Source organism: Musa acuminata, chromosome BXJ3-2, assembly GCF_036884655.1.
Source record: "Musa acuminata AAA Group cultivar baxijiao chromosome BXJ3-2, Cavendish_Baxijiao_AAA, whole genome shotgun sequence".
In the NCBI taxonomy this organism is placed as follows: Eukaryota; Viridiplantae; Streptophyta; class Magnoliopsida; order Zingiberales; family Musaceae; genus Musa; species Musa acuminata.
This window is the reverse complement of record NC_088350.1, coordinates 24,412,461-24,423,508: the sequence shown is the minus strand read 5'-3', so window position 1 is coordinate 24,423,508 and position 11,048 is coordinate 24,412,461. Positions and strand designations below refer to the sequence as shown.

General features: G+C 37.4%; 1 protein-coding gene across 2 annotated transcripts; it reads left to right on the top strand.

Moving 5' to 3' along the window:
- The first annotated feature begins 1,994 nt into the window (after positions 1–1,994).
- LOC135581914 (E3 ubiquitin-protein ligase RGLG2-like) lies at positions 1,995–8,567 on the top strand. 2 transcript variants are annotated; one of them, XM_065140146.1, is made up of 12 exons: positions 1,995–2,144; positions 3,364–3,673; positions 5,494–5,578; positions 5,989–6,129; positions 6,309–6,422; positions 6,496–6,593; positions 6,786–6,865; positions 6,950–7,055; positions 7,139–7,266; positions 7,374–7,521; positions 8,091–8,147; positions 8,221–8,567. In XM_065140146.1, exons 2-12 carry the CDS (start codon positions 3,461–3,463, stop codon positions 8,299–8,301), a joined length of 1,251 nt encoding a protein of 416 aa, XP_064996218.1. In that variant the 5' UTR covers positions 1,995–2,144; positions 3,364–3,460; the 3' UTR covers positions 8,302–8,567. The 2 variants fall into 2 exon arrangements, with proteins under 2 accessions (XP_064996218.1, XP_064996219.1); XM_065140147.1 differs by having other exon boundaries at positions 2,039–2,144; positions 3,369–3,673.
- Positions 8,568–11,048: the final 2,481 nt, after the last annotated feature.

Sequence of the window (11,048 nt, the reverse complement as noted above, 5' to 3'; positions counted from 1 at the left end):
CGTCGCCTCCGTCATGGGAGCCGAACACCGGAATCATCGTCACACACCTCTGCCTCGGACACCTGGAGAGAGGGAGTATATGTAGGCTATGGAGAGATGATGAGCATCAACAACGTTGGTTCGAGTAATCCACCGCTTGGATCATCGACACCTCTACAGCACCCCTGCACGGCTTCCTCATTGATACTTACTATTATTAATGTGCGCTTGACTTGACCATCGATGCTGACCCGTAAATTAATGGAAACTGTCGCCCTGTCCCCCACCTCTCTCTCTATGAAACATATCTATATATATAATATTGGAAATAGAATATTTGAGTATTATATTATATTTTATGAATTATAGTTTCAACTAAGGAACATTAACTGATGTCATATATATATATATATATGCTATAGGAAATATCATTGAAGAGATGACTGCATATAATGTCCTAAGCTTCACTTTGATGACCATATGTCATTTATAATGAGAGAAAAAGTGTTGATTAGTAAAGATTTGATAATATCAAAATCATTCAAATTCTATTTTCTCCACTTATATTTTACAAAATCAAAATAGAAGATAGAAGATCATGTCATCTTGATGTATAATGGCCAACAGTCATGTCGAACTAATGTGTTCTTGTCAAAGGACAGGGATAGTCATATTTTCCATGGTTTAAAAGGTTGAGACTTTAGCTTCATGATCTGGTGATTTCACACTTCATTTTCCAGATCTGATCAGAGAATGTTTCAAGCTTGATGTCGTACTACTACTGTATGAAGGTTGCCAAAATCTTCCATGGCAGAAGCTTCAAGTCCTTCATCAACCTTGTTTCTTCAGATTCTGCTGTCTGTGGCACCAAACAGTGATCTTATTCTCCCATCTGCCTATCTGCAAACATGTTGGATGAGAAAGAGTCAATTTGGTGAGTCGTGGGTGGGTGGACTTCGACAATTCCAAGCATGTGTATCTGCCTAAAGATTTGATCGAGCTTTATGCTTTCTTTTATGTAAGAAAACCATTAATATTTTTCCTTAGAAGCATGTGATCATTGGTTAGTCCAGAAAAATGTCATGAAATCTGTTAGGTTTTGAGCCATTAAATGCATGTCTATTGGATTATCCATCAGTTCAACTGCAGCACTTTTCTATGCTACCTTGGCTGTTCTCCTCCTGTTTTGATTGGAGATCTAGTTCCAGTGATTCTTTGCATGTGAATCTAAGCAAAACAAATTCATTTGAGCGAGGGAAAAAGATGAGAGCTCTTCACTGTGTCAGATATAAATGCTGCAGCTGAGTCTCTGCAATTTATTGCGGCAGTAGAGGCAGGCATGTCTTCTTCTCTCCTCCTTAAGCTACCTTCACATCTCCACATCACTAAGCCGCATCGAGACACAGGAGTTCAAACTCCTCCTCCGCTGCAGACAAACGGCAACAGTAACAGGGCTCTGGAAGCATTTGCACTCGTAATCTGCACCTGAGACCGGAATCTGTGATTGTTCCAGGCAAGAACGAGTCAAAAGCTGTTTTTTTGTGGACAGAATCATTCACTTCATGGAACTGATCTGCAGCCCGCCGTGATGGCCATGGTGGTATCCACTAACCGAGGGAAGAGAAGAACGTGCCCCCCTCCATCAACATCGATCTGACGGAAACAGAGTATCAAAGCTTAAAAGGCAGATGCTTGACGTGATCACCGGCGAGATGATCCATCGGAGATGATGAATTAAACCTTTCCCGAAGCCTGGAGCATCTCAAGGTGAGATACTCGAGCATTTTCGAGTCAGCGCCGCCTTGCGCTGAGTCATCACGCGGTACCTGCTCCGTGTCACCCCGAAACCGATAAGTACTCGGTGTGACATGCCGGTTTAGATTGACTTGACCGCGGAGATAGTTTTGTCTGGAGTGACCCGATGAAGAGGAACCCGAAAATGTACCAAGTCACGTGTTTGACGGATGCCACCATCGTAATCCATCATCGACGATCCATTTCTGGTCGGGGAGTGCGTCTTTTGTTACTAGGTCGTAGATTTAATACTGGATATTGCTTGTGCTTCCTTCTGATTGCCTTCCTCTACCTGGTTTTCCCAGCCTTGGTGGTGACGAAATAGCTCTCATTTGTTGTTGGCAAGCGTTCTTCGATCGATTCACCACCTGGTCAGTGGCCAAACTCGCATTTTGTGAAGCTTTTTGTTGGTGGATTTAGGTTTTGCCTTTTGGTTCGTTGAACTCCGATCCTTCGGCTGTGCTGAATTGCGTTTCTCTTTGGCCTGAGATCATGGTTTGCCATTGTTTTCTTCTTTTTATGGTTTCTGTGTCTTAGGATTCTCTGGAAACTCGGATCTTGAAGCGAGATGTATAAGAACCCTTAGTTCATGAATGCACCTTTTTGTTTTCTGAAATTTGTTGGAGGGTTTTAATGGTTTTGTTTGACGAGTTTTGGGTGGTGGGTTGCTGAGAAGAGGTAGGATCAAGTGATCATGTTTATTGAGCAGAAGATGATGCTCTGCCTTCTCTTTCGATATGCCTTGTTCATTGCATAGATATTTTCGTGGGTCATGTTACAATTCTCTCCATGTGGTTTCTTTCTGTGTTTGAAATCATGATACAGGGTTGATTCTGAAGCAAAATTGTTCGAGCAGAAGATGATGCTTTGCCTTCTCTTTTGATATGCTTTGTTCATTGCCTAGTTATTTTCTCGGGTCATGTTAGAATTCTCTCCATGTGGTTTCTTTCTGTGTATAAAATCATGATGCAGGTTTGATTCTGAAGCAAAATTGTCTGTGAATCTCTTTCATTATTCCACTAGGAGCTTTTAATTACGAATGAACAGATACAAGTATTTCTGAATAAAATCATTTGTTTGCTGAAAGTAGAATTTTCTTTTCTCTTTCAATTCATGATTACTTTGTCAGATGGCTTTCATGAGCTCTTCATTTTAGGAACTTGTAATTGTCTGCATCAATTTTGGATGAAGTGGTCTGGAATTATGGCTAAGTCAATGTTGGCATGCATTGGATGCTTTGCTACTCCACTTGGTTGTGAAGTGGTACCAAAGCTTTGCGTCAGTTGATAATAGCTTGTCCTATATGAAGATGTGCTGATTAATGTAGAATTTTTGTAACTTCTTCCTGTAATTTTCTATCAATCCATACACTCTAATTACTTAAATAGGTTGCTCTAAGATCTTTTTGTATGGTTGCATTTGTGAGCATCAGTTTCAAACTAATCGTGGAATATGAAATTCTGGGTTTCTAAATTATAGAATAATAAGCCAATCTTTCCTTCTTTAGATTTATGTAGTTTGATTGGTTGGAAACAAATTGTTTTGTATTTCCATTGTTTCTGACGGATTAAGATTTAACTTCTTTACCAGCTCAGAATTTCAAGAAGGGCGCCCATCCTCAGGGATACATTTCTTTTTTGAAGGAGAAACTAGAGACATAGTTATCTGAAAATTTGATACTGTGACGATGGGAGGGGGAGGGTCCAAACATCGTCGTTCTCATCGCTCCTCATATGATAATGGTCGTTCTCATCGCTCCTCATACGATAATGGTCATTCTTCTTCGGGTTACACTCCAAGGTATTCTTCAAGCTCTGCAAACTATGTACAGCCTGAAACAGTAAACAGATTACAAAGGAAGTATTCAAGAATCAATGATGATTACCAAACGCTAAATCAGGTATGCTATTCAATGCAGCTTTTTCAGTGTTCAAGTAGAAAATGTAAGTTGGCTGTGTTTTTTTAAAGTTGTGAATAATTGTTTGACCTGAAATCATTGATGCCTTCCTATTCTATGGGTTGTTTCTTGGTTACCTTTTATCATCGGTTGGAATGTCCTGTCATTTTAGAACTAAGTAATGCATGTTTTACATATTTATGGATCATCACAAATTGATAAAGTGACAAAGGAGTATCAGTTAGCTATCCATGAGATCATCATTGGTAATGTCTATAAACTTAAACTGTCATGACCCGAGCCTGATGGGCTAATTGATCTAACTTTATTTGATCTACTGACCGAAATACTTAAGCTGAAGTTGATAGTAAGTATACTCCCCTTTCCTACTCGAGCCCCCTCATCATGCCTAGGTTTTGATACCAAATGTCATAATCCGAATGGGCTAATTGACATATCAAATTCATTTGGTCTAAACCACTGACCAAAATGCTTAGGCTAAAGTTGATAGTAATATACTCATCAGACCCTTATAAGCCAATCTTAATCTTACTCACTTCCAATGTGGGACTAATCGAGGGTGTTACACAAACAATTCATTATGACTGGCATAATCTGTTCACTATATTCATCCTATTTATTTTTCAAGCTTGGACGACATACTTCTTAGGTATTCCCAGCATCCCTGAGTCGTCAAAATGGGGAACACCATATCTTGAACCTCTTAACTAAAAATCTAGCATATGTTTCTTTTTCTATCCACCGTTTTTTTTCCTCTCATAACAAATCCAATTCAATAAATTTGATTGCAGAAATATTCATTCACTTCTTTGGAATAATATTCAGTGGACTTAGTTCATCTTGCTTATTTGAACCTAGTTTTGAAGGCTTTGATATGAAAATATTTTTTTTTCCTTCTGTTTTTTTGGAGGAAAAATCAGTACTGGTTAGAATGGGCACGCTGAAATCTGAATAATTGCTAAATCAAGTTATGGGTTATCAACTTGATGATGATTGATTGCTTTCGTCCGGTTACATAATTGTTCTCCCCAAAATTCGGACCAACTAGCAAACAACCTTTTCCGGGACAACTGACAAGAAGTCATCCGATTGAGTTTCTATTTTGTGTTCATCAAAAGGGATTATGGCAGCTGCTTTCTTGTTCAGTTACACATTCTATGTTTCTAAAGTCACTAAATTAGCTACCATAACTTAACTATTGCTAAACCATATTGAGAAGTGATCGTACCACAAAAGAGTCATCAAGTTGTAACCTAAGCACCAAAATCATGTCTAATAAAAGGCATCACCTTTTTGTTACAGAAATTCAACCATGTTATACAGCCTATACTTTTCTTTGGTGTTTGACTTGTCATGAACCACTATGTTTAATAAGTTATTATGTATAGCGTCTTCTCTTAGTATCTTGTCTTTGGCCCTTAAGGAGGTTAAGGAGGAATTCTTTTGGACCAGTTGACTAATATCTTGATAATATATTGTATCATGCATATCTGTCAATAGAGTGCATCATCATTCCAATGTATATACTCACTGTAATATTTGCTGGTTATAGCACATTAATACAACTTATGGATAGCAATAACTGGTTCTCGATTTTACTGGTGTGCAGGTTTGAAAATTTTATAACATATTTCATGAGAATAATAATCTTTAATCTATTAATTTAAGTGAAAATATAGATATTTTCTCTCATTTGTTGTTGTATAATAGTTTCAGTTCATTCTGCAACCTTATATTAGTTTAACCTAAAATTTTTAGTTGTATGAATAATCTGAGAATGGAACATTTGTGATTTTGTCTAGGTCACCGAGGCCCTTGCAGAAGCAGGTCTTGAATCTTCTAATCTTATTGTGGGCATTGATTTTACAAAGAGCAATGAATGGACAGGTTCAGACTCACAAAGCTATATTTCACCTTCTTCTTGATGCATATTTGAGATAAAATACAAATTTTGGATTTACATTTACAGTGATCAAGGCTTTTTTTGAAGAATAATATTCGACCATCAACTTTTTTCTTGGTTGGTTTTGGTTTAGCAGAGATATTGATTATGAAATTTGAGTCCTTTTGGCATAGATATTTAAAGTCCCTTTTGGCATAGATGTTAGTCTTATTTTGAGGACTATTAATGTGCTTGATGTTGATAATGTCTGTTTGACTTGATGTTTCCAGGTAACTATTTATAGTTTTTCTGTTCAGACTTCCTATTTCTGAGTTTTGACTCGAAGCTTAACTTGGTAAAGAGTTACTCTGATGACAACTTTCAGTGTTTAATGCTTTGTTCTTGTTGTTGTTAGGTAAAGTTTCTTTCAACCGCCGGTGTCTGCATGATATTGGGAATACTCCAAACCCGTATGAGCAAGCAATATCTATTATAGGAAGGACGCTCTCTACTTTTGATGAAGATAATCTTATTCCCTGCTTTGGGTTTGGTGATGGTTAGTGGCATTCTAGATAAAGAAATTCATCTATTTATATCATGTAGCATGTTCTAGTCTATGCCATTGTGCAGTAACCATGTTTAGTTGACATGCTTTCCGATAAGATTATAATATTTAGTCTTGGAAATGATCTAGGAATTTTTGAATGTCAATGCATCGTTGTCTTCATTGTGCAGCATCCACGCATGATCAGGAAGTATTCAGTTTTTATCCAGAAAATCAACCATGTAATGGCTTTGAAGAAGCACTCGGACGGTACAAAGAACTAATTCCAAATGTCCGGCTAGCTGGTTAGTATGATGCTATTCCTTTCTTAAATGTAGGTGATTCTCAACTGAACCAGGGTGCTTAAATTTCATTAAGGGCCAACATCCTTTGCACCAATTATTGAGACAGCCATAGGCATCGTAGATAATACTGGCGGGCAGTACCATGTTCTACTCATTATTGCAGATGGACAGGTTAGCTAAATGCTTTTGCATATGTTCTCTCTAGCCCATGCTTTCCCTATATTTTACTACTTCTTGAGTGCATGTTGTTTACTCCAAATTTCCGTCCAAGTGGGATATGATGGTTTAGTTCTCATCTTTGCTAGATCTTGATGCTTAGTTTTCAAGTTGCTTTAGTGTTTTTCTGTGTTATTTGTTACATAGGTGACACGAAGTGTAGACACCCAATACGGACAATTAAGTCCACAAGAGAGAGATACCATAAATGCCATAGTCAAAGCTAGGTAAATATCAGATATGATACCACAATGCTTTTTCTCTTTTCCTTGATTTTAAAATCATTTTTTTTCTTACTGTATTTTCTATAGTGATTATCCATTGTCAATAGTTCTGGTTGGAGTTGGTGATGGCCCATGGGAGATGATGCGTGAGTTTGATGACAATATACCCTCCCGGGCATTTGATAATTTCCAGGTTGCAAGAAACACCTAAAGAAAAGTTCAATTTTCTTTTGTAGTGGTTACAAGGTGTGGCATAAATTCACTATTTCCATGCAGTTTGTGAATTTTACTGAGATAATGTCGAGAAACATCCCTGCCAGTCGAAAGGAGACAGAGTTTGCGCTTGCTGCACTGATGGAAATCCCTTCACAGTATAAGGCAACAATAGACCTTCAACTCCTAGGGTATCGATGGATAGTTTTTAATAGTTTTCGCCTTTTCGGTATCTGTTAATGACTGCAAAAGTGTGCTTTGATTGATTGGTATGATATCTGGCTATTGCTTTTTGCAGTCGACGAAGAGGAGTAACTGAGAGGGTTTGTCTCCCTCCACCATCTAGGAACCATTATTCACGATCAACCAGCTTTGAGCAAGGTCCTGGAATCACCAGAAGTGCCCAATCTGTCTCATATGAAAGTTCTGTTATAGAGGAAAAGCTGGTACGAATTATTTTATTTATTTCAAATTTGTTATCTTTGTTTGTATGACCATCCTGAGTGTGAAAATAAATAGTAGAATTCAGTATTCTTTTAACTTTCCATTTACATGATCGTGTTGTTTTAATTGATAGACTTTTAGGATTTCTTTGTATAAAACTCATTTTATCATGCATTTAATACAAATAAATCAATCACAATTATGTCTCAGTTTCTAAAAATTATATGAAAAACAATGAGTATATAATTAATATTCAATAATCAGTTTATATGATAAAAGGGATTAAATTCAAATTTAGAAAACATCGTCCAGTTTGGAATGGGAATAGTGATAGAAGAGAAAGGTATCCATAATAGCTACATAATAAAAGATGTAGGTGTCATATGCAAAAGGTTTCCTAGAATATCGAGGAAGTCATTATTGGTGGAAAACACAATAACTGAGACTATATACTTTCGGGTGATACGTGGAACTCCAGTATTCTTCTACCTATCAAACCTTGAAAATAGTCTGAACACGGTGGTTAACAGACTTGTCGAATTGTATTGATTTGAGACTTGTTTGTTTACAGATCTGTCCAATTTGCCTCTGGAAATCAAAGGATCTCGCTTTCGGATGTGGTCATCAGGTGAGTGGAAACCTCGCATTGCTTATGCAATTGGTTGTTTGATGGAACATCGACTATCTATCTTCTTTTTCAGACTTGTTACGAGTGTGGGAAAGAATTGCAGCGCTGCCCAATATGCCAAGCCAATATTTCAACTAGGATCAGGCTCTACTAATTCCTGAAACTTCAAACGAATAGTGCATTACCGACACTACATGCAAGTCTGTTAGAAAACCGCAGAGCTATACTAAAATCTGAAAACAACTGCTTCTGTAGATCACTTGTGTTTAGTATATGTTTGATGTGTAAGATGGCTTGTAAATATGGTTCTCAGTCGGGTTATCGCTGATGCTGATAGTGCAATCATGAAACTGGATGTGAAACATTGGAATATTTACTATTTTCCATAAATAAACTTGAAAACTGATAGCTCTTGCTGTATATAGTGAACTACAATTCGACGAAATTGCTTGCGGACTTTTATGGATTGCATTATTTCTTTCCTTGAGAATTACGCCTAGTTTGTTTCAGGCTTTGTTTCTAAAGGTTGAACTATCATGCTGTTATCAGTCGGAATTCTGAAAAATCAATGACTTGAGTATTTATGTAATGCTGTTAATCCTTACATACTCTATGACTGTAATGAGATGAATCTGCCAATAAGATGAATGTACAGATCCTTATTCTAATACTCTATGACTCAGCTGCATTCTATGATTCATTGAAGTTTAATTGTTTGGGCAGTGAATCTAACATGGTACAAGATCCCATTCCATTTGCATTGCTCCTCTAGATTCGAATACTCTTTAATCGGATTTTCTAAGGGGTTGGATATAAAAGTAGGTTTCAAAATCTGATTCAATTCGGATGAAAAATCCTAATTTTAATTTTCATATTTGATATTTTAATCAATTGAGACTCAACATATAGTCCCCAAACCCACTGTGTCGTAAAGGTTTAAAATTTTAAGATTTTTTTTACTCTTACATTGAACATCGTACTAACTTAAGTATCGGAGTGACCTTATCCGGTACATACCAACACAAACAACAACGAAAAGTGGAATAGGATTAAATTTTGAGACGACACGAAAAGTGGAATAGGATTAAATCGTGCATTAGAAAATGATTTCAACCATAATCTTACATCTCCAGCAATCCTGGTAAGTTCAACATGCAAATCAAGGGCTTAAAACCTCATCAACTGTAAATACAACAGCCACCAATAAAATACCAACCATGCAACTCCCAACTCAATAACATTCCTCTCAATAGTATACACCTAAAAAGATCTAAAAAGATAAGCACACAAGCTCATGAGCAGAATCCAATCTTGTTTGCTGAAGATGAAGCAGGAGCCTATATCTCATCAACCTCAGTGCGAAAAATAAAGCTCGGAAATGCCATTGTGATTGATTAGACTTATAATCAATCAAAATTCTAGATGTGACATACAATCAAACTATAGAGAACCAATCAAGACCAAAAATGTACAAAAATTAAAAACTCTCTATTGATAACCTAGACACTGGTCACTGAACTCTTCAGAATATACATAATCTTTTGAGTTCTTTATTAATTTAGGTATTAAAAAGACCTTACTGAACATGCCTTCAGTGCAGTTTTGCATTGTTTCATCTGTAATGCTACATTGATCAAACCAGATGCAATATATGATGATTATAATGTGGATATTAGCCACATTGATCACAAAAATGATAGATGATAAGAGTGGCATGTGTGTTTCCAAGACCAGGCACAGGATTAATGAATGTTTTTTCTCTTCTCTGGAGAAGATATTTGATAAGGAAACAATCATGGGGATTTGATCTCTGTTCTGTTTCATTGAATAGGGAATGTTTCCTGTCTATCTCTTTTGTCAAACATTGTTCTCTTTCTGAACCATCAAATTGAGGTGCAGAAAGTGAGTGACAGTGCTGACATTCTCTCACTTTTAAGTTCCTCATTCCATCAGAGGAATCAGCTCTAAATCTTTGACAAAGCAATCACTAGATATGTAATGTGTTATGTGGTCACCATGTGGACATGGAACCTTCATCTGCAAGCTTTTCCTCGAGGCAATGATAGCTAAATAGTGCACACACTACCCTCACTTGAGGGTAGCAGTAGTCATAGAGATAGCTTTCATGATGCTGTGCTGTAGTGCAAGAATATCCTGAGAATATGACTTCAACTGATTGCAGAGAAACAAAGTTCTCTTCACCAAATCATTGAGTTTGCTTTCATTGTGACTGGAAAAAGAATGAGGTTCTCACTTTCCAATGAATTTAAAGACAGAATTAATCAAGGAAGGCCATTTAGAAGATTTATAAAGATTGAGTTAGATTGCAAGTTTGCATTCTTTTAGAGCACACAATGCCAATTTACAAGCCTAGCAAGTTGGGGGAACACACAGTGAAAGCTTCCAAATCCTACGGAGTCTCCACTATATCTACCACCACCATCACTTCTTTCTGATCTATAAACACACCCGCGTCTCAGGTTTTCCCCTGCAACAAAGCTTAAGCACACTGGTAAGGAAAGAAGGCGGAGAAGAAAGAGAGGAAACATGAAGCCTGCAAACTTGTGGCGTACTCCAATTCCTTATCTCTTCGGAGGTCTCGGTGCAATGGGGATCCTCATTGCGATTGCTCTTGCCATACTGCTGTACTCTACTAGCAAGTCCTCCAGTGGTGAGAACTCAGAGTTGTCAACCCTGCATGAGAAAGCCACGGCTGTGCCTTCGGATATGGAGCCAAGAATTCTTGTAGTGATGGCTGGAGATGACATGCCTACCTTCGTAGCAAGACCCGCATCAAGTTCTGCTCCATGTCATTAGGGTTTTCCTTCTTCTTTGTGATCTTTTCTCTGTTGACTTGTCTCGGAGAGGACATTGAGATGAATGCGAGGACAGAATGTTGAC

Excerpts from the sequence above, each read along its gene's own strand:
- LOC135581914 (XM_065140146.1), top strand. The coding sequence starts at position 3,461 with ATGGGAGGGGGAGGGTCCAAACATCGTCGTTCTCATCGCTCCTCATAT. Across the intron at positions 3,674-5,493 it reads ATTACCAAACGCTAAATCAG|GTCACCGAGGCCCTTGCAGA; the intron begins GTATGCTATTCA and ends GATTTTGTCTAG. Across the intron at positions 6,594-6,785 it reads TCATTATTGCAGATGGACAG|GTGACACGAAGTGTAGACAC; the intron begins GTTAGCTAAATG and ends TTTGTTACATAG.